Source organism: Halichoerus grypus, chromosome 11, assembly GCF_964656455.1.
Source record: "Halichoerus grypus chromosome 11, mHalGry1.hap1.1, whole genome shotgun sequence".
Classification (NCBI taxonomy): domain Eukaryota; kingdom Metazoa; phylum Chordata; class Mammalia; order Carnivora; family Phocidae; genus Halichoerus; species Halichoerus grypus.
In genome coordinates, this window is record NC_135722.1 from 94,649,395 (window position 1) to 94,676,166 (window position 26,772).

Genomic DNA, 26,772 nt, shown 5'->3' on the forward strand with positions numbered 1-26,772 from the left:
GCTGACATGGGCTGTGACTCTGAAAGTCACCCGGAGCGGCAGTGCTCAGCGTTGGCCTCACATCCAAGTCACCTGGAGGGCTCTGTAAAACCTTCAGCGCCCAGCCACACCCCAAACTGGTTAAACCCCACACCAGGCATCAGGGTTTCTGGCAACTCGCCAGTGGAACCCAAATGTGCAGCTGATGCTGAAAAACACCCACCGGGAGGGTGCGGGTGGTACTGACGTGAGACTGTGGGCCAGGGACCCATGGTTTCCTTACCTCACCAGCGTGTCACCGCCCGCCCCTCCTGGGCTGTAGTAGAGCACGTTCTCCAAGGACAGGGAGAACTTCAGCCCCTCTGCCTCCGAGATGTATAAGTTGGTGCGGTTGTTACTGTGGCTGACGCATACAAACACCTGGTCCTCGGAGGCATCTGCGATGTAATATTCCTTTGGAATCAAAAGTCGAAAAAGACACAAGTCAAAAGACCCACATGCGCGGTGGGCTTTCCCTCTGCACACTGAAGTAATGATTGCCAAATGTCCCAGTGAGAGGTATGGGCCCGGAGCCCACAGACAGCTTCCCAAATCCCCGTAAAGCTCGGCCAACTTTCTTTTTGGAGGAGCTGAGGCCGCCATGTAGCTGAAGCAAGCTGCTTCCTGGCAAATGGGGCCCAAAAGAGGGGGCCACCGAACTCCATAAATGACCTAAACACTTCAGTTTAGTTCATAACGTCTCCCTCTTTTTCCCATGAGGTCTATTGTTAGTACCAAGTACGATATACATTAATGTGCATTCCCTTTCCTCTAAGGTACTAAAGGAAGATGGAAGCTGTAAAAAGCAAAGAATGGACAAGAATCTTCTCCACCTGAGCTCCCAACCTTCCACCACACCAACTGCTAGTGGCAAGGCCTTCAAATGCCACCTCCTACCTGTGGGCACTTCTCTGATGACCCCAGCCCACCAGGATCCTTCCTATGATCTACGTTATCATACATACAGACTATATATGGTTTCCACCAAGCATTGGACTATATATGGTTTCTTCCTCTGCTTGGTTCTCTGTGTCTCCAACCTGTGTTTCTAAAAGGGTGGGACCCAGCTCTTATCCCCTTTTGTAATCCAGCCGCCTACTGTAAGCAACAGAGCAGGTCCCGAACAAATAACTCAGGGTCACCAGCTCCCCATTCCTTCAGTACTGGCACCCTGAGCCCACTGACTCTGGTCTCAAACTTCTCTGCCCATCCGTCTCCACGTAAAGCAAATTAAGGCCCCCATCCAGCTGCACTCTGAACAGTGAAGAGGGAAAAAAAAAACAGACCAAGATGCCCAAAGCATAATGGTTCTCTCTAGGGACCTATCTAGAAAGGGACTTCAGGGAGCCTCCATCAAAGATCTATCTACCCAGAAGGACGTCCCTGCAACACCCTTCCCCTGACCCCTGCATGCGGACATTAACACTTCTTTCCACCCCCCAAGCAGACCCCACTCACATTAATAGGATGTCTCGTGACAAACTGGGCTGCTCGCATGGGCTTCCTGCCAAAGGAGACCCAGAGCTGGACAGAAGATGGCTGCAGACTCCCCCAAAGATGCTGCCCAGGAAGAGGAGAAAAAAAAAGTTAATGGTGCCACATTACAGCCACTCCAAATAAGTGAAGAAGGAAACAGAAGTGTCAGACCCCTCCAATTCTACCAAAAACACGAAACACAGGGTGACTGCAAATGCACGTTTTTGCAACATCCGTGTTCACTCCGCAGCTCGGGCTGCACTCGCTTGATCCAGGACACCTGGTGTGCAACAGGTGCCGGACACTCCCTAACGTCAGACGAGGATGAAGGACAAACGGTACTGTGGCTGAAGCTGGGTGTGGGAGGGGGGTGGAGATTTAGCCAGGCAGCCCCCAGACCTGCCCAGGGTGAGGTCAGCCACACGCAGCGCATATAAAACCCACTCCCTTGTTCTTTCTCTCCTATGTTCAGGTTACAAGGATACTCAAATTCAAGGGCTTTAACTTGCACAAAGAGCTGAGGGAATTTTCGCTGATTCTCTTTTGCGACCTTTTAATACTTCTCATTGATGAACGTTTTTGCTGGCGTTATGTTTTCTTCGGTAGGGCATAGGGCATTGCACATGATGTCGGCCCTGTCACATTGTGTTTTAGAGATACTAGAGCACTGCTGGAATCTCGAAAATGTGTACAAAAGCGCTAGATTAAGAGCTGGCTGTACACCTCGGGAAGTCACTAAGCCTCTCTCAGTCTCAATTTATTCATCTATAAAACTGAGAAGCTGATTAGGCTCGGGACTTCTCTGTCGACGGGTGTCAATGGCCCAGGAATCCTATAAATACAAAGGCAAACAGTGTGTATAGATGAACCCATTCATCCCGCCGGGGAGGGTACATAATCTTTACCAGATCCTCAAAAGGGGCGATGATTCAAAAAAAGATAAGCAGCACCGTAAAGGCTCAGTGTGGGTTCTTCCAGCTCTGAAAGTACGGGACTGGGAACTGAGGCAAAATGTTGCACATCTATCCAGACAGAAAGGGACGCACACCATCATGTGGACATAATCACACACGTGACTATTAAGCTGATCGGAATATTGGGATTGCCAGCCAGAAGGGGTTCATTGGGCTTCATTTGTCCTTGACCATGTTGCTACTGTTTACTACAGATTTTAAATTCCTGTAAAGTAAGAAACATACCATACCAATTTCTCTTAACTATAACAGAACCGAATCCCCTGTGCTAATATATGCCCAATAAACACTATGTGAAGAGCAAGCTGATGAACGAACCTGAAGTTATTCTTGATTTATCTGAGCAGTATATATATATATATATATATATATATATATATATATATATATATATACACACACACATATATTCAAACAAATGGCTAAAAGTAGTCTGTTTGAAAGAAGCCAGGTAGGGAGGTACAAAAGACGGCCTTTCCAAAATGGCACATGGAAAACCATGGTAATAGCTTGTACTCAGTATGGGGCTGCAGGAAACGATGGATCTAATAAAAATGTAAAACTTATTACACCTGAATGAGAAAACAGTACCCAGCAAAACTATTAGGCATAGATCCCAAAAGCCCTCTTTAAGTCAATGAAATTTTATAGCTATTTATAAAGGTCAGAGGATCCATGTAAGTTACCCTATATAAATCCCTATAAATATATATGAATACACAGATGTCCATGAAAAACATACTTCGATGCTTTGTACTTTTTCACTTCTTCCCACTGTGGTTAAACCTTAGAAAGGAGCCACTTTTCTCAGTGACACTGGGGGGGCCATCATTAGTTAAGCATTCTTAACGAGTGCTGTTGGTTGGCACGAGAATTGAGAATTCATACCAAGGCCAGTCTTCCTCCATGGATGCAAAAGTCAGAGTACAAAGGTCATAAGAAACCTCAAAACAAACCAAAAAAAGAAACCTCAAAACACATGCATCCCACTTCCTTCTGGGACAATAATTCCTAAGCCTGGACAATTCAGGTTCACCCCTAAGGAGTCACTGTAATACTTTCTTGCCACCAAGAAACATATTAACAATTTTGTAGCACACTGTGGATTGTCAGATAGATGTATCATAAGCTCCTAATACTTTCCTCAATAAGCCATGGGTTTTTGTGGTGGTTGAGTTTCTCTTTACCACAATGACAAAAGTAAAACGTGCTCATGAGAAAGAAACATCCAACAGTACAGACAGATGTAAAGTAAAACGCAGACACTCTGCTCCCTACCCTCTACTCACTCCTCCTACCCTACTCCCCAGGGAGTAAAAGGGAACAGGCTCCCGTGGGGTCTTTAAGGAATGTTCTGTACCATCACCCCTGCGCATATTTATATAGTGACAGAGGATGCTACACTTACCCAACATCCATTATTCCTTCCTCCTTAGCAACAGGATCTTGACTGCCACCCTAAATAAACCACTGGGGTTCTCTACCTTTTGCATAACTGCGTGTGGCCATGTGACTGAGTACCAGTCAATACCCGTAAACCTAAGTGGTGTGTTGGGTTTCTAGGAAGGCTGCTTGAAGGGACTTAATCAGTGGGAAGGGGTCCTATTTTGGCCTATCTGTCCTTACTCTTTCTGACTCCTGTAAAGACTCAAAGGCTAGTATAGATGTCCTAGACCAAGAGGGAACGGTGAGGATGGAAATCATTAGTCAGGTTGGTGGAACAGAGAGAGGCCTGGGCCCCCAGTGTACCAGGGTACCAACATACGAGCCCTACACTGCCTACCTCCAGGCAGCACGGAGGAGAGGAAAATAAGTTTCTGTATTCGTTAAGCCACTTTTTATTTCTACTCTGTTACCAGTAATTGAACACAATGTCAATTTGCTACATGTAATTTTATTTTCCACATAAAAATATTCTTGTGCAATTCAACTTTCTTCATTAACAGAGTCTCTTAGGCATCTTTCATTTAACAGCTCATGGGCTCTGACATGATTTCCAGAAGCACTCTTCAGTGAATATACCTGTATATATTACCTTTGCCAGAACTACACAAGAATATCTGTAGGATGCCATTCTTAAAACCCCTAGGTCAAAGTTTTCATTTTTGACAGAAGAAATAGCCTTCCTGAAAGGCTATCCCAGTTAATATAGCTCCCAGCACAAATACTTTCACCAGCGTCCAGGAGGTATTTCAATGCTTCAAGTTATGCCGGTATTCTAGGGTCTGAAAATGTAAGATAAGATCTTTGTTTCATTTGGTGCTTTCATTCCGATAAGGAAAAATAAATTGATGTAAGTAGCTGAATAATCTGGATTTCAAAAAGTGCACTTATATTTATGTTTGAGATTATACCAAAGGAAACGAGAGGTCAAGGAGGAAAGAGCAGAGAGAACTAAATAAATGACACATTCTTGCCAAGTGAAGGCCACAGGATGTCACAGTGAGCTCTTCAATCGGACGTTTCACGGAGAACAGTGGCCAGAGAATGAGGGACCCCGCGGCACGTGGCGGACAAGGACACAGTCCAGAACAGGCTCTAGCATTCACGCCCACCTTCTCCTCTGAGACAGGGACAAGGGATCAGCAAAACATCATCATCCACATTAGTGTTGTTTATACTAAAATATTTATAGATAACATTTTATATATATTTTATTTATACATGTTTATGCTTTAAAAATATTCCAAGAAAGGGGCACCTGGGTGGCTCAGTCAGTTAAACGTCCGATTCTTCATCTCAGCTCAGGTCGTGATCTCAGGGTCGTGAGATCGAGCCCCATGTTGGGGTCCCTGCTGGGCGTGGAGCCTACTTCAAAAATAATAATAATAAAAATAAAATATTCCAAGAAAAAATAACCAGTGGGTACACAGCCGAAGAGAGATTAGCAAATGTAAATAATATTGAGGCTGAATGAGGGCACCTGTGGCGGTCCTATCAGTATAAACTGTGCTTTTATGTAGATTTGAAAACGTCCATAATAAACAGTTTCACAAAGTTAGTATTCACTGCAAGCACGTCAAGAATGGCTGAGGAAGGAACTCTGAAAAATCCACTCATCCGAAAAGCAACAAGAACACTGACAAAAATTCTCAAAGTCAACTTTTTTAGAATTCAAAAAATTAAATAAAGGCTTGCCAAAACCCAAAGAGCACTTATTGGAGAACGGTGTCAAAGCTCAGCAAGAAGAGCCGACTTTGTGGCCTCAGTCCCATCCCCTTCGCTCTAGCTCTGCGGTAGCCTCGGAAACCCACAGCCTCGCAGCTCCGGGAACTGTGAAAACCAGCAGCCGCGCGGTCAGTGGAGGGGACAGACTGTTGCCACGGCCAGCTTGAAACTGCATTCTCAGGTCTTCTCTACATATAACCTGACTCAGCTCGCTGCACAGACAGACCTATGGAAACAGAGACAAGTGTTTCACATCGCAGCTGCTAGAGCGACATGGCACCTGGAACTCACAAAAGGCTTACGGAAAAGCTGGGGAAGTAGATGCCCCTAAGAGGCTTTGATAAGCTCTGAAATATTCCAGGGACTCTACAAGGTCACACACGCAAGAGCTGTGAGTATGCTCAGAAGAGAAGCGAAAAGGGCCTAATCACTCATGGCTGGGTCTACAGAAGCAGGAACTGAAGGCTAAGGCAGAGTTGTAGATTGCACTAAAGGCAGGCCCCCCACCCATGCTCAAAGGCCCTCAGCAAAGGCTACCAGATGTACTGATTCAAAGCATTTAAGAAAAATCTCTATTCAATCATTAGCTAACCACGAAGCCTAATTATCAAACATTTCATAGCCACACACAATGAAGAATGCAAACTCTACAAAATTAATGAAGGAAACTCACAAACAAAACAAATACAGGCAACAGTAGGAAAAGGTAACAAAAACCATTTTGGGAAGGGGCTACTCTGATATAAGCAGTTGCCACCTTTTACCATCGAAAATGTCTGATTTTCAATAAAAGAATAAGACAAGCAAACAGCAAAGTATAGCCCCTACATAGACACCACACACACACACACACACACACACACACACACACACACACACAGTCAATAGAAACTGTTCCTGAGGAAGGCCCGATATTGGACTTACAAACAAAACATTTAAATCCCCTATCATAAATATGTTCAAAAAATTAAAAGAAACCATGTCACAAGAATTAAAGGAAAGTATGAGAACACAGTCTCACTAAATGAGAGTATCACTAAAGAAACAGAAATTATAGAGATACAAATTCTTGAGTGGGAAAGGACAATAACTCACAAGAAAAAAATTACCAGAGGGGTTCAACAAGAGATCTGAACCGGCAGAAGAGAGAGGCAGTGGACCTAAAGACCCATTAATTCTGATGATCCATAATAAACACAGATGAAATCTGAAAACATTATACTAGGAAAGAAAACAGGTACAAAAAGTCACATGGCATAAGATACTCTTTACATAAAATGTCCAGAACAGGCAATTCTATGAGGCAGAAAATAGATTCATGGTTGCCAGGGGCAGGGAGGGGAGGGGAATGGAATGGGGGTGCAGGGGCTGTAATTAGATAGTGATAAGCATTACACAACTTTGTGAATAAGCTAAAAACCACTGAGCTGTATACCTTAAAAGGGTGAATTTTATGGCATAGGAATTATATCTCAATACAGGTGTTATAAAAATTAATATTAAATTTATTGGTGTTATAGTTTTATTTATCATGTTTGGGTTTTATTGTTATTCATAATGTGTTTGGGTTTTATTGTTGCCTATAAATTATACGCATTAAGTGTTTATACCTAGCTTTATGTTTACATACATTTAAGTAACGTTATAATTAATTTGTCAATAGCTTGGTTTTGGTCAGTTATCCTAAAAAAAAATCACACTCCAATTGTGATCAGCTAACTTTTCATAGAGAAGCCCACAATCTTGAGATGATTACTAAGTTTTCTTGTTATCTCTACCAACATTAGAGACTTTAAATTAGCATAATGAAGACTAGAAATTGGTTTTCAATAGTGGTTGGTTGGTCAGAATAGCGAAAGTACAAATGAACTCTTTTGGGAGATCAGTGGCATGCAAGATATCTGAATTGGCCATAATATCCTGAAGATAACACTCTGGCATGAATAGGGCATAACAATTTAAGGAGGCCTGTAACCTGAACTTTTAGGGGTAATGTCCATGACTTATCAAGCTTTTACACGAGAGGATTCTGGTTGCCTGATGCCAACTCAAAGGGTAACAGAATCTGGCCTCTACAACAGGGTTGGTTTTCTGTAAAGATCCATACAGAAGTATTTTAAAGTTTATGAGCCATCCTGCCTCCATGCAACTATTCAATTCTGCCACTGTGACATGAAAGCAGTGATAGACAACATGTAAGCAAATGAGCACAGCTGTTTCAATAAAACTTTATTGACAAAAATAAGTGAAGGGCCATAGTTTGCCAATCCCTGCTCTAGAACATTGTGTCTGCATCACCTAGAAGAAGAGAGGAGATGCCATCAAGCCCATACATTAGGTCTTTGCTTACTGACATACATTTGTGCAAGAAAGGTGTGGACCTGGTTTTCGTGATAAGCTGGTAGTGAAGCTACAGAAGAGCGGCTAGCCCTCACTTACCTCCAACATTCTGGCAACTATTGATATCTACCAGAAAGAACCTAACAGCTGTCTATTGCCAAGTTGACGAATCAATGTTGGTCCAGTTTGCAGAAGTGCCTCTTTGCTGCCTCAATGGCCTATCATTTTGATGTAGACTATTAAGACAAGTAAGTGAATATCATGTCAAAAAACATGGAATAAAAATTAAACTTGGGTTAAAAAAAATATTAAAGGGGGGCCCCAGAGTGGTTCAGTCGGTTGAACAACTGACTCCTGATTTCAGCTCAGGGCATGATCTCAGGGTCGTTGGGTCGAGCCCCACATCGGGCACTCTGATCCGCATGGATTATGCTTGAGATTCTCTCTCTCCCTCTCCTACTGCCCCTCCCCCACCCCCTCAAATAATTAAATAAAATCTTTAAAAAAAAAAAATCAAAGGGCATCAGAAACAAAGCACATATGAAATAAGAGCCAGACTAACAGGGCACAGGGGTATTCGGAAGATTCAGACACCAGCTCCAGTCCAGAATCCAGATGGCTGTCCCCACGTGTTCTAAAGAGCTAACTTGCAAAGAATTATAATCGTTCATGGTACTGGAAAAAAGCAAAAGAGTTAATCACCCAAAACCAATTTTCTGTGGTTTTGCAATTAGCTCTTTGACTTTCCTAATTTGATTTGAATCCATTTAATATTAAGGTCCCTCAGAATTCCCCAAACCCAGGCAGCCTGAGTGCTAAGCACACCCCAGATAAGAAGTTACACTTGCAGACCTCACTATACTCCCACTGATATGGTTATCCAACCAAGGCCAATGTTGTTTATCCTTATGGCTCAGCAGTCTAATGTAATAAAAAGGAAGAAATTAAAAGAGAGAAAACACTCATTTTATCATCCACAGCCGGTTGGGTCTCTTCCCTCATCAACCCATCCAATCTACAATGATCCTTTGATGATAGAACTGACTATTATCGAAAGCTTCTGCATACAGAAGACCTCAGGGAAGAGCTTCTCAAATTGTGGAGATTCTTAGGCAGCCTAAGGATGCTGAGAAAAAAAATGCATTTGGGCCCTGAAATCCGCTTTTGGAACAAGTGCTCTTGAGTGATGGTGCTGAGATTGCTCCTAAGACCACAATTTGAGAAACACTTCCATGCAGTGGCCTACCTCATCTGGCCTAGAGCCTCTAGCTAACACCACTGGCCCTGGAATCCGGTGGCCCATCCATGTGCTGAAAGATGAAGCCAACACATGTTTGTCACCAATATCCTATAAATAAATAAACCATACAGAGAGGTGAGAATTGACCAAGAAAGTACTACTCCCCTAAAAAATCTACTGGCCTATGCTTTCTAAATCAGGTGGGCAGAGATGGCGTTCATTCAACTACTGTGCATCTGCTATGTATCAAGCATTGCGCAAGATACTGGGTACCACATCAGTGATGAACAAGGCAGACACAGCCCCTGATCTCACCACTGGCCAGGAATAACAATAAATTTGTTCCCAGCACCCTGCATATCAGCCATGGCGAGAGAACAGACATAGCTGTTAGGGTGGAACGGAGGGCTCAGAAAGCTCCCACTGGGATATTTCTTCAGCTCTTGGGTGTGACATCCAGAAAAAACAGGCATAAGAGGAATGCACAACGGCTCTCCACCTCAGCCCCAAAGCAGTCAGTAGGCAAATCTAAGAATCAGTCACTGTGTCCCAGGATCAAGAAATTAAAATCATATAAATAAATTCAGGCCCAAGGAACTAAAACAGAAAAGACCCAGGAACACTGAAAGATGAGAGGCAAACCAGGACCTTGGGACTGCCCAGAGGATGTCACAAGGTACCAGTCCTCAGGCCTGGTTCCCCACACTGCGCTCCCTCCTCACCACAACCCTGCCCGAGGCAATCCAAGGATGCTTGCCTTCTGAGCCGCTGTGTGTGTGTGTAAGAGAGAGAGAAAGTGATAGGCAAGGCAGGAAAGGAATGATCCAGCAACTGACCCAATGCAAATAGCCTGACAGAAGAAAAACTGCCATAATTATAGTGGCTTTAAAAAACATTTTGCAAAGTATGTAATGGGGCACCCCTCTTGCCTTTAAGCCACCCACATCTTCTCTTCTCTTCTCATCTCAACCTTACTCTCTGCTTTCCTTGCTGGGGAGGTCCTCTCTCTACCCTGGAACCCTACCAAAGGGAGTGGCCTGCTTCTACCTGGCCAGCTACCCATCATATATTTTAAGTGAGAATCTGGAGGAAAACATTACACCTGATTTTAGTCCCTAAGGTTAACTGTGACAGAAAGCAAAGCACCTGCCAGTTACCAGCGGCTGTCTGCAGAGCCTGAGGTCAAGGAGGGAATGGCCCCCATCAAGAAAATAAGCTACGGCACTCCAGGATAGCGGCCCAACCTGCTCTCCTCGGGCCGGTTTTGTTCCTTTACACAGGGCAGTGCAGTCGCCGCTTGCAACTTGAGTCAGTCACAAGGCAAGCCCTGTTAAATAATCAAGTCTGGTTTTAAATGAGCAAGCCTCCCCCCACCTCCCCAGCATCTGGCTCCATCCAACACATCAAATCAAGGGGAAGATTTTCCCAAAGGCTGAGAGTTAAGCTACTTACTGACAGCTGGAAGCTTAATCACTGCTTTTCTTAGAGCATTAACTCCCACTAGCCAATGACTACACATTCTATTAGCCATGGAAATTAACATGTGTCCAAAATTCCCAAAGACATTGGCCTAATCCAAAAGGAAATCAGGCAGCGAGATTAAAGCAAATTGCCACAGAGCCCCACCCCTCCTTTCTGTGTTCTTTTAATTGGGATGTCAAAGAAACACGTGTTTGACAAGGATGCTTGGCTACCAGGAAACAACCACATTCCAAGAGCCCAGAGACATCCCGAGTGGCTGTCTGAGCTTCTCCACTCCTCTGACCTCCCGGGACCATCCAAGCCCCACGGGAATGTCTGTCTATATCCAGTGCCCCTCAGTCAAGCTCCCCGGGGCGCGTTGACCCCTTCCCTGCATATTCAAACTCACCGGCTCCATCACAGAATGCCGAACCTCTGAAAGGAACTCAAAAGGAGTTTCCACGTTCCTCAGCGCCTTCAACTTACCACCACCTTTGTAGCAAACATGTACTTGTCCCGAAGCTGAAAGTCTTTCACTTCCTCCAGGATCATTTCCTGGTTCTCCCGGGACTGGAAGAAGTCCGTACTTCGGAAAACCGTGGAGTAGCCAGAGGGTTCGTGCCGTTCCACGTAGATGGTGTTTGGCTTGTCATAGGGATCGATACCCCTAGAGGAAAGAGAGCGGTTTCTATCATCACTCTGTTTAAGCAACTGGAGACACCGAGGTTCTGCCATGCAGACAGCCTGCTGGAATTGAGGGACACGATTCCACGCTCTCTGCCACAAACAGAGCCCTTTGGTTGCTCCTCGGTTCAGTGGGGAGGGAAAGTGATCGCCATTTGTCAAGTGTTGATGTTGTTACTGCTCTCTTCAAAGTGCCCTGGGTGTCACTCAAGGCAAGCCTTGGCCGTGCTTGAGATGAGCAAAAAGAAGGAAAAGTAAAAGGTGGGGTGTTTTGGAATCAGTAAGCAAGGGACTGCCTGAGGCTGTCAGTGAGTTTCTGACCTCAAGTGGTAAACCTCAGAGAATGAAGGAGTGTGTTTTCCCAGGCCCATACGCTCTCAGAACAGCTCTAGAAGAAACCACACGAGGAACCAGTGAGCCTGATCTTGCTAACAGGCCCTGCCCTTTCTGTCTGTCCGTCCTGGGCCACTGTCGCTGATCCGTGCAATCCGGAGTCATCCTACCAGTGCAAAGTCATGTTCTGCGAGGCTCCTTTGCAAACTCATTCTCACATGGACTGATCTCCCTGATGTCCTTCAGAAATTCAGAGCTCATTTCTCCCCCCCCCCACTCCCTGTGCTCCGTCAACAGAGCACCCCTCTGCAGGGAGGCCCCCCGCCCCGCCCCGCGTGCATTCTGACCTGCATGTTGAAATCCTACTCTTTTGAGGTCAAGTTCAAGGCCCCTCTTCCAGGAAGCCCTCCCCCAAAGCCCTCCTCCCTCCTCCCAATACCCACAATGTACCTGTGCAGTGTTCAATTTCAAGCCTTATGTATTAATGTTATGTGAGTTTCAAACAAAGGTAGAAAACTGTTTTGGGTGGGTGGATTTTGGAATCACTCTCGTGACTTTATACAATGGTGCTTCTTATTCACAGTGGTGCTTCTTATTCACTGTGTTCTATTGTTCACCATAATGTGTCTGAGCTTCCTAGAGAGAGTACAGATGCCTTTAAAGGCCATGTCTTATATTTCTTTTTGTCCTACAGGGCTCCCAGCTGAACTGAATCTTGCTGCACTGAATCCGTGGACCACAGTACAAAGGCTACTCCAAACTGAAAACTCTAAGGTTGACTTGATCGAACTCCCTCAAGAAGAATCTCAGAACAGGAGTCTCCCCCAAATAAGGCCCCCAACAACAGCTGCAAGGAGGACTACTCTGCCTCAGGTTTCCTAATGCTCAACAAGACACCAGGCCAGGCAGACCATTCAGCACACGGGAAAAATCAGGAGGAGAGCCTCAGAGGGAGGATGCAGGGATGACCCAAGGAAAGGCAGGACTCACTTCTGGACCTGTCTTTGCAGACTGACATATGCATGATGGCTCTCAAGGTAATGAAGGCTCGGATATAAAATTCCTTCAAAGATATACTGTCAAGAGAACGGGAAGGGGGGCGCCTGGGTGGCTTCATCGTTAAGCGTCTGCCTTCGGCTCGGGTCATGATCCCAGGGTCCTGGGATCGAGCCCCACATCAGGGGGTCCCTGCTCAGCGGGGTTCCCTCTCTTGCTGTCTCTCTCTCTGTCAAATAAATAATAAAATCTTTTAAAAAAATTTTTAAAAAAAGAGCACAGGAAGGAAGGGAGGGAGGGAGGGAGGGAAAGAGGAAAGGGGGGAAGGAGGGAAGGAGGGAGGAAGGAAGGAAAGAAGGAAGGAAGGGGGAGAGAAGAAATAGAAAACCAAAAGGCATGACTTTGGCCCCACAATCTGGAGTCTAAGCAGAGCACTGGAGAAGCCAGCAGGCTTGGCCCCAGTGCAGGAGACAACTGCTCATCATCAGACGCTCTGCGTGCGTATGTGTGGGGGTGGTGGCATGTTCTCTTCTTTTCCACAATTAGAAGTACTGATTAAAGTACTTCCTCTACCCTAGAGGATATGCAAATTAAAACAAAGCTGCTGGATATTTTTAAAAAGGCAGAGAGGAAGGGACCTTCACTCAGAGAATTTTGAGACTGAGCTCACCTCTGCTATTCTTTTCCTAAACAAAAGCCGTATCTAGAGATAGAAAGAGCTGCGACTTCCCTCCCAATTCTCTTCCGTGATCCCGCTGTGGACCTCCCGTTTCTGAGAGCCACTCCGCCTCCAAGCTCGGCTACTTGGCCATCGCTAGCTTCCACTACGGTCTGGTCTCTTGGCCCTCGTTTGAAAATTCCAAGCGTTGCTCCATCTGTGAGCACAATCAGCAGTCCTCACCGGGCCTCACCTACAACCCTTCCGTGGTGCTCGGCCAGGCACCCCTGAGTCCCTCCCCCACTGCCCTTCCACTGTCCCGCCTTGCCGATCTCCAGCTCTGGATTCCATAGACCACTGGTTTTCCAAATGCCTGCTGCTCCCAGGCTGCCCCGCATTATTGAATAAATGTATGCCATTATTCTTAGAGAGGTTAGATTACACTCTCACTTATCATGGGAAATCCTAGGGGAAAATCCTCCAAATGGCCTGAAATGCCCTGACACCAGACATGCAGTTATCTAAAATAAGATAGGCCAGGCCTTTCCCCTAAGATATCAGCATATGTGCACAGAGGCAAAAGGTACAACATACAGATTCCTCAATGTGATGTTCCTTTACTCAGTCATCCTGCTAGTGTGCCCTCTTAATATATGGTTATGTAAGCAGATGAAAGGGCAATCTGTCCCCTTAAAACACATATAAAGCAAAAGGAAGTTCTAATGGTACTCCTTGGGTAGAGGTTATACTTGGATAAGACTGTGGTCATAATTTCACTAAGACACTACAACCTGGGCCCAAGGAAAAAAACAAAAGGATCAGAAACAGCTGTCTCTTTGAAAAGGAAGTCCAATGGAGCCTGAAGATACTCAGCTGTAGGACCCCTCTACATCTGGGCTCCCTCCCATCTTCACTGTCCTCATTCACCAAGGAAGCAATACCAACTCAAAGACATTCCTCTGCAAACAGAGAGCTAAAAGAAGCACAGACAGTATGTACCACTGCATTTAATGAGGACTAAAAACCACATGGAAACCTCAAAACACAAATGATAAACTGAGAATTATAAATGAACACACACATGTGGTATCTAGTGTCACAAAGGCCGAACCTCAAATATACAAAGAGCTCCTGGAAATCAATAAAAAGACTAACCATTCAACAGAAAAAGGGCCAAGGGCATGAAAAGACATGTCATAAAAATAGAAATAAAAAAGACACGGGGCACCTGGGTGGCTCAGTCATTAAGCATCTGCCTTCGGCTCAGGTCATGATCCCAGGGTCCTGGGATCGAGCCCCGCATCGGGCTCCCTGCTCCGCAGGAAGCCTGCTTCTCCCTCTCCCACTCCCCCTGCTTGTGTTCCCTCTCTCACTGTGTCTCTCTCTGTCAAATAAATAAATAAAATCTTTAAGAAAGAAAAAAAAGAGGAAATAAAAATGACGCTGAAGCCGTTAAAAGATGCTCAAACTCATTCATAATAAGAAAAATTCAAACTAAGACTATACTGAGATACCCTGTCTTACCTAACACATTGGCTGTGGAGAGAAGCACAATTCTATGTTACTGAGATGAGAGCAAAATTTAACACTGTCCACAGATTTGGCAATCTCTACCAAAGTTAAAATTTCAATGCTTTATTCACTGGGGATATATCTGTGCACAAAACTGACCAAAGCCCCTGCCTTTGTAGAGCTTTCATTCTATCAAAGAGAAAAAGACAAATAATAAGCCTAATAATCCCATATTAGAATATGGTAAGTGTTATGCAAAAAAATAACAGATCAGGGCACAGGAAATGACAGGGGAGTAGTTGCAATTTTAATAGGATCCTTAGGATAGGCCTCATTTAGAAAGTGTTATTTGAGCAGACTTGAATGAGATAAGGGAGTAAGCAATAAGTATATCTTGAAGAAGAGCAATCTAGGCAGGGAAAAAAGCAAGTGCAAAGGCCCTGTGGTAGGAATATGCTTGGCATTAATCTGAGAGAAGTGATGGTGCATAAAGAGTTCAAAGTAGAGAGAAGAACAACATGATCTGACCTGTTTTTACGAAGATCAACCCGGCCATGTACTGAGAATTAACTGCAGAAGGACAGGAGTAGTAGTGGAAAGACCAGGTGGACAACTAATGAGTGACAGTGGTGGCTTGGAGTAAAGTCATAGCTGAGCAGTAGATCCTAGATATAAACCAGAGGTAGAGACAACAGGATTTCCTGATAGGTGGAATGTGTAGCATGAAACAAATACGAAATCAGTGATGACTCCCAAGTTCTTGGCCTGAGCAACTAGAAACTGAAATGGGGAAGATTCCAGGGGCAGCTGACTGGGGGCAGTGGAGGTCAAGGGTCAATGTAGGAGGAATCAAGTTTGCTAAGTGTGAAGGGTTTGAGTGACCTGCTGACCCAGCATGTCTGCTCCTGAGAATCTGTTCTGCCCATTCGCCCACACGTGTACAAGTGTATCTATTCAAGATTACATACTGCACCCTGTAACAGTGAAAGATCAGAAGGACGTACGACTAGCAACAGCTGTACTTCTGCCAGTCCAGCCCTATTGATTTCTCTCTCCTTCTCAAAACCCTATAGGGGCTCCTCGCTGCTTTCAGAATTCAGTCCAGATTCCTTTATCAACCACTGCATATTCGGATACCAATGTCCCTTCCCGAACTTCACCCAACATACTGTCCAGAAGTCAGACTTCGGGTTCTCCACCCAAGTACCAGTGTCCTCTCTCTCTGCCTTTGGCCATTCTGTTTCTTTCTGGAATCCCAGCCCCGCACACCTCCAGGCCCCTCCTGCTACCTCCAGCCTCTTGTGCACATCCTGGCTCAAAAGCAACCTCCTCCAAGGAGCTGGCTGGGATCTCCCCATCTGGAAAGACTAGTCCCCCCTCTGGCTTCTCCTGCTAGGTCTGTGACTTTTGTGTGTCTTCCATGATGTGTGTTCTGTACACAAAATGTCTTTTCTTGCCTCCTAAGCTGCAGTCTCCTTAATAACTATATCCATAAATTATTCAACTTCTTCTACCCTAAAGCATCGAACATGTTTCATATTCAGCAGACATCCAAAAAAAATATGTTATGAATGAACAAGTGAATGAAAGTGATACAGAGAAAAATCCCCACTTCTGTTGTCATGCTCGAAGAGTGAAGGTCTTTAGAAATTCTAATCATGCAAGTGCTTCAAGAGTCCCCTAGGTTCCCTGATGGACTGAAAAATGCAAAAGCTCTGTCACTTCCCTCACCAATAACCTTCCTCTCTCATCCCCCACCGCCCCACACAGTGAGCGTGTTGTACTCTCAGTTCTAATTCCCAGGTCTGGAATGTGCCTTTCCCGAACCACATGCTCCACATTTCAGGTGAGGGCAGGTCTGTCCTCCATGAAGGAGCTAGAACTGAAGAAAGGTGATTATGTAATTCAAACTTCTTAGATGGAGGACTTACCAAGAAAAGGACTTCACATGTTCCTGAATCAGGATCCAGGTCTGGCCAAAATCATCTGACTTCCACAGCTGCAAAGACCAAGGACAAGAAGAGATCAAGATGCAAGAGGCAGGGACACCTGGGTGGCTCAGTCGGTTAAGTGTCTGCCTTCAGCTCAGGTCATGATCCCAGGGTCCTGGTATCGAGTCCCGCATCGGGCGGCTCCCTGCTCAGTGGGGAGCCTGTTTCTCCCTCTGCCTGCCACTCCTCCTGCTTGTGCTTTCTCTCTCTGACAAATAAATAAATAAAATCTTTAAAAAAAAAAAATATAGAAGCAAGGGGCAGGCATAACCTGAACGGCAAGGCCATCAGGCCCTGCCATAAATAACGTGCGGTCTGGGAAGACGGGCCCAGAGATCAGCAAGGCCAGCTTGGTTACTCCAAAAGCGAACGAGGGTGGGGAGGGAAGGTGAGATCTGCACCTTCCCGTTCCTCTCCACAGTTACTAAGGCTTCAAGAATAACTACAAGGAAAAATGACTGGGGATTGTCTTCCATTTATGGATCATCAGAAATTACAGTTTACTCGACACTAGCCATCAGGGATAGTAAAAACAAAAGGATTACACTGTAATTTCTCACCTGGGAAATCATGTCCTTAAAAACCCATAATGGGCCACGGGGATTAAAGGTGAACCGAGGGGACCCTGGCTAAGCGCAGAGGTAAAGAGCACCAAGGGGAACCACTTGAATGCAAACGATACGGCCGTGAGTGATGAACTTGCTGGTCTTTGCCAAAGCCCCTGAACTTCCAAACACAGCACCTGAGCATTCCTCTGGCCCTAGTGACCACACAAGAAGAAGCAGAGACTAAAAACAACGTTCATCCGCATACACTGGTAAACTGACCCAGCCTGTACTTAGGTTACTCCCTAAGGCAAGGAAAGGTAAACAGATCATGTTTTGGTTAAATAACCTGCAAAGAAAAAGATATGTTCCAAGGTTCCTCTGAGCCAAGCCATTCAAAACTCCTCATGAATCCAATCCTACAAGGTCAACTGGTCTCATGGTATTATACCAGACCGATAGCCTCGATTTGGCAAGTTTCAACCTTAAGAGATAAATCCTACTTGGGCTCTCTCCCCATCTCACTCTCCCTCAAATCCAGATTTAAGGAGAAAAATACACATATTTATATTAAAGGCACACAAACACACACACATGTAGGAAAAAAATTTAAGTTAATGATAATTTCAAATAAATGGTACAAAAGCAGTATGTTGTTTGAGGCAGAGGATGGGAAAGGTAGAACAGAAATTCAAGATAGAGGTCCCAGTAGAGCTCAGACTCCAGGCTTTAGCTGGCTCTGTCTGAATAATTTCCAGAGTTTCGATGGACCCCCCCCAAACCCACAAAGGTGCATCGACACGGAGAAGGGCATGATGTCTGGCTACAAGGGCCTGCCGAGCGCTTGGCATTGCCCCCTGGCTGGGAGGCAGACGGAGAGTGCCAGGGAGATACGGTTTTCCTCAGCTGTGGGAATTCAACTAGTACAAAGTCTAAGCTTGGGAGAGGAGGAAGGAGGGGCTGGGGGAGGTCAGTCAGAGGACACACAATCCCCACGGGCAGGAACAGAAAACCGGAGAAGCCCACCTGACTGTGTTCCAGAAGCTCCCTTACCTGCTTGTTGGGGTGAGACCTGTCAAAGCCCAGGAGAAGGTTGGAGGCCTTGCTGTGCAGGAGGAGATCTACTGCGCGGAACGGGATGGAAAAGCCTTGGATAGTGTTGCAGAAGTCAAACGTGATCCAGAGGTACTGGGCGTAAGCATCTACAAAGATGTACTGCAAGAGAAACAAGGCAAGCTCAGAGCGGCACCTGGCCAGGGCTGCCCAATACCACCCCCCCCAACTCCCCCCAGCAGTGTGTGCGGGGCCAGGGGCCTGCAGGGCCCCCACTCGGCTTCCTCCCCATCTCCTGGCCAGGAGGAGATGCTGGTGCCCACCAAGCAAGGCTCTGGGAAGGAAGGGGTGCAGGACAGGCTCTCCTTTCAGCAGGTAATTGAGCTGGTCAAGCCTATTTTTTCTTTGAATTGACCTGGCCATTCTCACCCTCTGGCAGGTCACTCAGGCACCATCAGAGGATGACTGGGACCCAGAAGGCCTGCTCTTCAGACTGGCTGCACACAGGTAAGCCTGCTTCCCTCCCTCCATCCTCTGAGCAGCTACGGGAAATCCCTACAATCACACCCATCTAGGAGGATGTTCTGGGCACTAGGCCAGGGGACAGGGCAGCCCCGAGGACCCAGCTGCCAGTGGGGTCGGCCGCCTCACTCTGGGGCCCGGCAGGAAGAGCTTAGCGAGCAGGGGCTTCACTTGACTTAGCCCTGCACAGGTAAGTGGCCCTGAACAAGTGGGACTGCAGAGTGACCGCCAGCCTAGAGAGTTCTCCAGGAGAAAGGACCGAGGCAATTCAACTTCACAAATGTGCACTGAATATTCCCTGTGGACCGGATGCTGCGGGTGCCACGGTGAAAACCCAGAATCCTTACAGTCTTGCGTGGGAAAAAGATAGACGTGATCATGGGTGACTGTAACTCAAGGGAAAATGAGATTCAGTGGGGAACCACAGACAGAGTCCTGTGAAAAGCACACAGTCCAGAGGAGTTCCAGTCTGGGAGATCAGAAGTGACTCCAGGGAAGATCTGGCCCTCGAAGGGCAGGCAAGACTTTCAGAGGGAAAGAATATCCCAAGTCGAGGGCAGTTTGAGTTTGGGAACAAAAGGGAAAAAAAGTAGAGCACGGACTTGAGGACGGCCAGGAGGGCCTGTGGGAAATGTCTACGGAGCACAGATGGCAGCAGGCCTGGAATGCACACGAGAGATGGGAAGGGCAGCCTCCTGTTCCCGGAAGGGCGAGGGCGGCTCAGCGGCTCACCGTGAACCAGAGCAAGGGGGACCCAGCTCCAAGCACCAAGTCCCTGAAATCCCAGAAATCAACAATCCAAAGGAATCCGTCCAAGCACACTTCCCCTCATTGACTGCATCTGACCCAGATCAATCTTCTGCTCAGAATCCTTTTGGCACAAGCAGCTTAGGCATGTCCTAATACTCTGTGCTTGCCTGACACTGCGTCCACGTGTTCTTGCTCCTTCACCTTTGGCTTTTCCCTCCCCAATTCCCAGGAGTGCACTCTACGTGTTCTTTCTCTCGTGTTTCTTCCACGGCATCTAACGTAGAACTCCAAACTCTGTAGGGGCCTCATTAAATCTAACCATAAAGGCGAGTGAATGTTTTGAAAGCATAAACGACCACAAGCAAACGCAATGTTGTAAAAACAATTATGATCCTAAGAGGACCATCATCATTTTTGGCATAAAAGGCGTTCCCCAGAAATGATGGAGCCCATCTTCCTGCTCCGAAACTATCCTGGTTACTAGGGAACGGAGTGCTCTCAGTTTAGAAAGACTTCTCCAGACATCTATTCCATGGTTTCTAAGGTTTCACATTTGAAGATATAAAAATCATGGAGCCGGTTATAAAACGTATTATCTGTCATTCATGATAATAGCTCAATGTGTCCAGAACAGGGGCGCCTGGCTGGCTCAGACAGTGGAACCTGTGACTCTTGATCTTGGGGTCGTGAGTTCGAGCCCCACATTGGGCATAGAGTTTATTAAAAAAAAATGTGTCAAGAACACTTAGTGCATGCCAGGCACTGAGCAGACAAGCTGTGCATGCCTTAGCTCATGCTCATCCTCAGCTCATGGCATGCTTCTGGTACTCACAGCCAGGCAGTGCTTTCAATACAGTCTTCTCCTCCTTTACTAACTAAGGCACTGGAGCGCAGAGAGGTTAACCGGCCAGGGTGAGCCAGGAGGCAGCATCTACAGCCATTTCTGGCCGGTTCGGAGCCCACCCCTTCACCGTTCACCAAATCGTTTCTTCTCTTCCTCCAACAAAGAAGCAGAACTTCCGGAATTTCATGCCTAGGTCTCACCCTGTGCCCCCGGGCTCATCCACGCGCCGCCTCTTCTCACTCGGCTCCTCAAGTCTGTAGTGGCAGCTCCCCTCCCTGGCCTTGGGTGACCCCGTCTCATGCCAAGGCTCCGTGCCCCACACCTGACCAGCCCGTCCTTGACTCTCCTCCGGCTCCTTCTTCCCCTTCGTCGCTCCCCACCCCTGCATAACCTCATCACTCTTCCGTCCTCTGCTACGAACCTGCTCCATCCTCCACGCAGCTTCAACTACCACCGCTGAGATCAGGCACGTCAGGACTTTTAACCGATGGATCTACGGTCTGACCCTGACTTCTGACCTCCTCAGCATCTCCCCTCTGATGCGCCGAGATACTTCACTCCGTCGTCCAAAACGGCGTCCTCCGACGCCATCCGGCCGCGTCCCAAGCTCTCCATGTGCTACAGCTGCCCCAGGCCACAGTCCTCACAATGAGAGCTGGGGGTCCGCTCCATTGCCTTGCCTCGGCCCCATGCCCCATCAGCCACCCACCCAGTTATGTCTCTTCATAATCTCTGCTCTCCTTTGTATCCCCAGTGCTACCCATGTGGCCCACTCCCTACTGGAGCCCATGAGCAAACTGGGGCCGGGCACTGGGCTTTTTAGGCCCCCTTGTGTCTTCCAGGCCTTGGCAGGGTGTGAAATACTCAGAGGGCAATTACAACGTCTGGCTGAGGAACTGGGCAACATCATGCCTATATTACCACGACCCCCCTCATGACTTCCTGACCCCTCTCTAATCTTTCCCCTTTCCGATCCATCCTGCCTCTTGCCAGGACACGCATTTCCCTAGAAGACTCTATTTATAGCGAGTCCCCTATTCTAAGATCCTTCCATGGCTCCCCACAGTCCTCGAGGCAAAAAGCAAACTCCTCCATCTTCACCTGCCTGGTGTCTCAAAGTGCCCCAGCGCCAACCCTCCACCCCTGAGAAGTGAGTCTCCCCCCTGCCTGTACAGAAACCACAGACTGGCACCCTGACATCTCTGCCCAGGGCCTTCTCCCCCTCGCGGACTCCCACCAACTCTGCTCAGCTACTGGAACCAGGCCCGTCCTTGCAGCTCCATTTCCAATCCCCAGTACCCCATGAAGCCTTTACTTCTCTGACCTGACCTCACTTAATCCCCAGCCCCACCCCCCGTGGCTTCCCGTGATCACTGAGGCACAACTGTGACGTAACCACGCCACACGAGCACGGGACAGGAAGTGCAGCATGTCCCACTCTGCCGTGAGGTCCCTGGACTGCCTGCCTGTTCAGCCTCCTCGAGGCCAGCCCCACAGATTTGCCAGCACAGCCGACCTCGCAGGTGCTTCCTAGTCTGTGTGATTAGACTGTGCGATTTCAGAAGTGTCCTCAGACACCCCCACCTCTCCCGCCCTGTTTGCAATCACTGAATGTTCTGCTTTGGGCTTAAAACAATGTTTCCTCTTAAAACACAAATACCTCTAGAAGCATAAAATAAGCTACAGAATGCACCTCCGTGTTAGCCTAAGTGATTCTCTCCAGGTCTCAGCTGGGGGAACCAGGAGCACGATGACAGGAGGAAGGGCGGAGGAGGCAACGAAGGAACGTACCTCCATAAGGTGAGAGTGAAGGGAAAGACAGAGGGGCCCACCTCTCGAGGCTGGGAAGCCTAGCTGCACACTCTGGAACCTTCTGGAAGGAGCCCCAGACGTACTGCATGGCTGACCTCGGGTGCGCCGGGCGGGGCGGCGGGGTGTTGCAGCACTGCCAGGTGGCTAGGGCTGCACACTGCTTCAGGGAGGCAGCTGAGAAGGAAGTGGGCTGCTGCTGGCAGGTGCAAAAATAGACCCAAATGCGCACAGGACCCCATAGCCAGTCCATCTCCATCGCAAAGCAAAACCATTGGAGCGGAGCTTGCTTGCCTAACCAGCCCTTCCCGTCCCCTTCCACGGGCACACACCTGCTCAGGCTTCCATGTGGCCCTCACGGGACATCCTCACCTTTCCAAGCCGCTGCCCAAGGTCATTTCAACCATTTCAAACCCTGCTCCCTGACAGCGCCCCTCACGTCCGCACACAGGGGATGTGCCCGGGCCCAGCACCCTGCTGGTGTTGACAGCAAGGCACCCAGCCTGCGTGATTTTTCTCAGGAAGTGGTAGGTCCGGTGAGGCAATCTGCCTTCCAGGGGACAAAGACAAAAGTAACAGAAGTAACCGGCACAGTGAGAGTCACAGTTTCCTTCCTGAGAAGTTGGGGAGGGGTAACGACCTTCTTTGGGGAACCAGAAACTCAGCAGAGAATGCTGCATCTCTAACCCCACTCAGTCTGCTCCAGGCCTGTGCTCCACCTGTCAATAGGTTTTCCAAGAAGGTGGTTCCTCTTCCCTCTCCCCACCAACTCCCAAAGTACGTCCATCTCTCCCGTGAGAAGCCCAAGATGCCCCACCTCCCACACAGGGAGCGCCCAGGCTGCAGGCATGCCCTGCCCTTCCAGGACCCCAAACTCCTTGACGACCACGCCTGGAGTTCTCTTCTTGCTTGCCCCAGCGCCCTGGCCCTGCCCTGCTCCTTCTCCAGACCTAATGCTCCGAAAGCCCCTCTCCCCCTGCACCAAACCTGCTCTGCAAGCCCAGAACATCATCTTTCCTGTCTTCTGACTACTCAGACGTGCATGTGGGCCTAGCAGCTGCTCACCACAACCCATGACGAGCAGGAAGGAAGTCAGGACCTGCTGGCAGACATCTGTGCCCTTGTGGTAGGAGGTGAGGAGGGGGCAGATGGAGCTGAAAAAGAAGATTCCAGAGGGACCACAGAGTGGCTCCAAGGCCACAAAGGCAGTAAGGGTTAGCTCTGGGACAATGTGTAAAGATAATGATAATAATAATCGACAGGTACCTCCGGACAAGATGAGTAATCTGAGCATTATCTGCTCCTTGGAAGGCAGGGGGCACACAGCTCTATCCAGAGCAGATGTGGCACAGCCAGCCAGCCAGACCCCGGGGGCAGGGAGCCTCACCTCTCAGAAGCCGAGAGCAAATCGGGCAGCAGGGCCCACCCAACCTGGGGGCCCCAAGTCCCAGGCCTGCCCAACCAAGTGCAGTGGGAGGAGCGGGTGCAGAGGGCGGGCAATCTTGTCTCCAGAGCCAAGTCCCTCCAACACCTCTTCCTTGCTTTTCATCGTGGAGCGAGTTAGGTAAGAGGGGAGCTGTTCCTAACTGTTCCTCTGCTTTGAGATCATCAGGCAGGGCTAATATTAACCAGTATCTACCAGTAGTAGCTAGTCTAGTTAAAAAAAAAAAAAAATTATTTCTATACCCATTAGTACGTAGCTGCTTCCTTGAAACCCGAGAGAGGCCCCTCCTAAGCACCAGTGGCCCGGCCCCTTCCCCAGGGCCTGTCCACCATCCAGCAACTAAAAGGTTAATGCCTGGCCGGGCAGGGTGGCCTTCAGGACCCAGCTCCCTCCAGACTGGCTCTGTTCTGATTGGCCAGTGCCATTCCAGTGGCTAAATATTTTGAATAGAGGCAACCCGAGAAGCCAGTGTTGGGGGGCACCTGGCCAGAGGACCGTGCGGATCTTGTTCCTTTCTGGATGAGCAAAGAACAGCAGCTACCCTTACCTCGGAGCTTCCTGAACATTCTTAGGAGCAGTCATCCTGCCTCTGGAAACGAGCTAGGGCTCACCAGAGTGCGGGAGAGAGCAATCAAATACAACTCTCCAAGCTAAAGCAACCTAACCTTGCAGGCTGCCTGATTCCTGCCCTCTCGCCTCCGCCTGCCCCTCCGCCTCTCTGGGGGCCCAGGGCAATCTCAAATCAATGCTTCCTCCACATCCGACTGCCCGGGGTCTATCTACTGCAGAAACCGGTACAGGTTGGGGGTGGGGGTGCGCGCATGTGTGTACACACACACACACACACACACACACACACACACTGGTGATGCCCACAAAATCAAGCATCCGGCAAGCACCCTGGAAGATGTGCATCACACGGGTGGTGAAAGTCCCAGTAAACCCAGGTCTCATTTTTGCCACCTGTGAGACAGGCAGTTCATCGATTGGCAGATTTTCTTTCTGCACGTTAGCCTGACGCTTTGTCCAGAACTCCTGCCTGGCCAGAACCTGGCCTGCCCGATTATGCACGGCTCCACCCTGACACCTGTGTTCTGCTAGACTCCCCAGTTAGTGGAAAAACAGTCCCTGGCTACGGGTCACACTGCAGAGATGATGACAAGGAGCTCCTTCTCCCAGCCCCCCCCCGTTAGCACGGCGGACGTCCCGGAATTCAGCCCCCTGAAGTCCCGATGGGCGGGATGGCGCCTCCTTACACGCTTATTGTCCGCGGGGCTGTGGTAGAACTGGGCAATCACCACTTCACTGCTGTTGCCCAAGCCGAAGCTCAATTTCTCGGAAATTCTCTTGAATGATTTTCCATAGTCGTAAGACACGTACACCTGGATCAGGGAGGAGGAGAGGACAAAGAAGAGCTGGTGAAAAATGTGGCCGAGAGACCTCTCCCTCTGCCCGCACCTGTCAACGTCCCGCCCTGGATCCCGAACGATGTTCCCGACAGGTCCCCGGCGTCAGGACACGACAGATGTGAAGAGATGATGCGCCAAGGAGAAGCAGGGCACCTCTCCATCCACCCCCCAAGCATGTGGGGGGCAGGAAGCCCAGGAGTGCCACAGCCCCTTGCTGCCCGCCATACACAGGCTCCTTTCTGAGGCCAGGATGCTTCCTTGCAGGGGGGCCAGGGGGACCCACGGATGGAAACAATGATGACCTCCTCCCCATGGCCGGGTTGAGTGCCTAACCAATTACATCCAGAGGCAGACTGAATGTGGTTGTCTGATGGGGAGGGACCGGGGACTTGTTTTGCCATCTGCTGAAATGTCCCCAAAAGGTAATCTCATTCTTCAACCCTCTGCTGGGAAGGTCTGTTCCTCCGGCACTGCAGAGGATGGAAAAGGAAACCCTCCCAGGCCTCCACGGAGAAGTCCAACAGGTGAGAAAGAAAAGTGCTGAGTGATTCGATATGCACGGAGGTCGAATGTATAGGTTCGAGACGCCCCGGCCCCAGCACTCATCACGCTCGCTGATGTGGATGCTACTGCCCGGCGGGGGGGGGGAGGGGGGGTGGCAGTAGCCCAGGAGCCAGGAGCCGGGCCTCCTGCTTGCGGGACTCCAGCCACCCAGTAACCACGGAGGTAAAATGTAAGAGGAACTGTCACTCACGGCACGCTTCCTAGGTGCCAGATACCGTACTGCCCTCCTCGTGTGAAAGAGCTCAGGGAGCTCTCCCCCCAGCCCTGCATGGCAAATGCAGTTACTAAAATCACTTTCCAGATAAGGCGGCAGGGGCTTAGGGGATTAGTTTCTTGCCAGAGTAACAGAGAAGGTAAGTAGCAGCGTGGAAATGGGATCCAGGCTGCCTGCCTCCGAAGCCAGAAATCCCAAAGCCATCACACCTCCGGTAATGGATGGCGGGAGAGAAGCCACCAGGTATTTTGCACCTAGACGGACTACCTAGGCAATGTGAAATTAACATAATCAGAGGACTAAAAACAAGCCTGACAGGTGAACAGAATATTAATAATAGTTAGGACTGGGGTAAGTTCTAAAGGAAAATGACAGGTGAATTGCAACAAGAACGGGAACGGCTGGACTCATCCCAGCACAGGTATGGCCACCAGTACCCATTGATGCGACAGCAAACACACCTGAAGGGTTTGTCAGGAGCCAGGGGCTGTGCCAAGTGCCAGATATGCAAAGACATGGCCTTTACACACATTGTGAACGTACAAATGTTTGTAAGCAATAACCCTTGTAAACAATGAACTACACGAGGCAGGTACAAAGGGAAGCAAGAACACACACGGGGCGTTAATATTTATTAGATGTCAAGGTTAGAAGAGCACAGAGAGAGCCTCTGCCAATATCTGGGCCACAGTGGAAGAAGCCCCATTACGAACGCTCATGCTTACAACACACAGCGTGTCCCCAACTGCCATGCACACAGGGAGGGG

General features: G+C 48.4%; 1 protein-coding gene across 2 annotated transcripts in view; it reads right to left on the reverse strand.

Moving 5' to 3' along the window:
* The window catches only part of SORL1 (sortilin related receptor 1), a 152,108-nt gene that overhangs the window by 104,362 nt on the left and 20,974 nt on the right, over window positions 1-26,772 (reverse strand). The window contains exons 3-8 of one of the 2 annotated variants that reach the window (XM_036088009.2): window positions 25,075-25,200; window positions 18,450-18,611; window positions 16,792-16,859; window positions 11,164-11,344; window positions 1,477-1,578; window positions 263-432 (exon numbers count right to left, since the gene is read on the reverse strand). In XM_036088009.2, the coding sequence (XP_035943902.1) occupies window positions 263-432; window positions 1,477-1,578; window positions 11,164-11,344; window positions 16,792-16,859; window positions 18,450-18,611; window positions 25,075-25,200 (809 nt within the window). Of the gene's footprint in view, window positions 1-262; window positions 433-1,476; window positions 1,579-4,885; window positions 5,032-5,169; window positions 5,219-11,163; window positions 11,345-16,791; window positions 16,860-18,449; window positions 18,612-25,074; window positions 25,201-26,772 lie in introns of those variants that run through there. The other variant, XM_078058847.1, reaches the window with a different exon arrangement.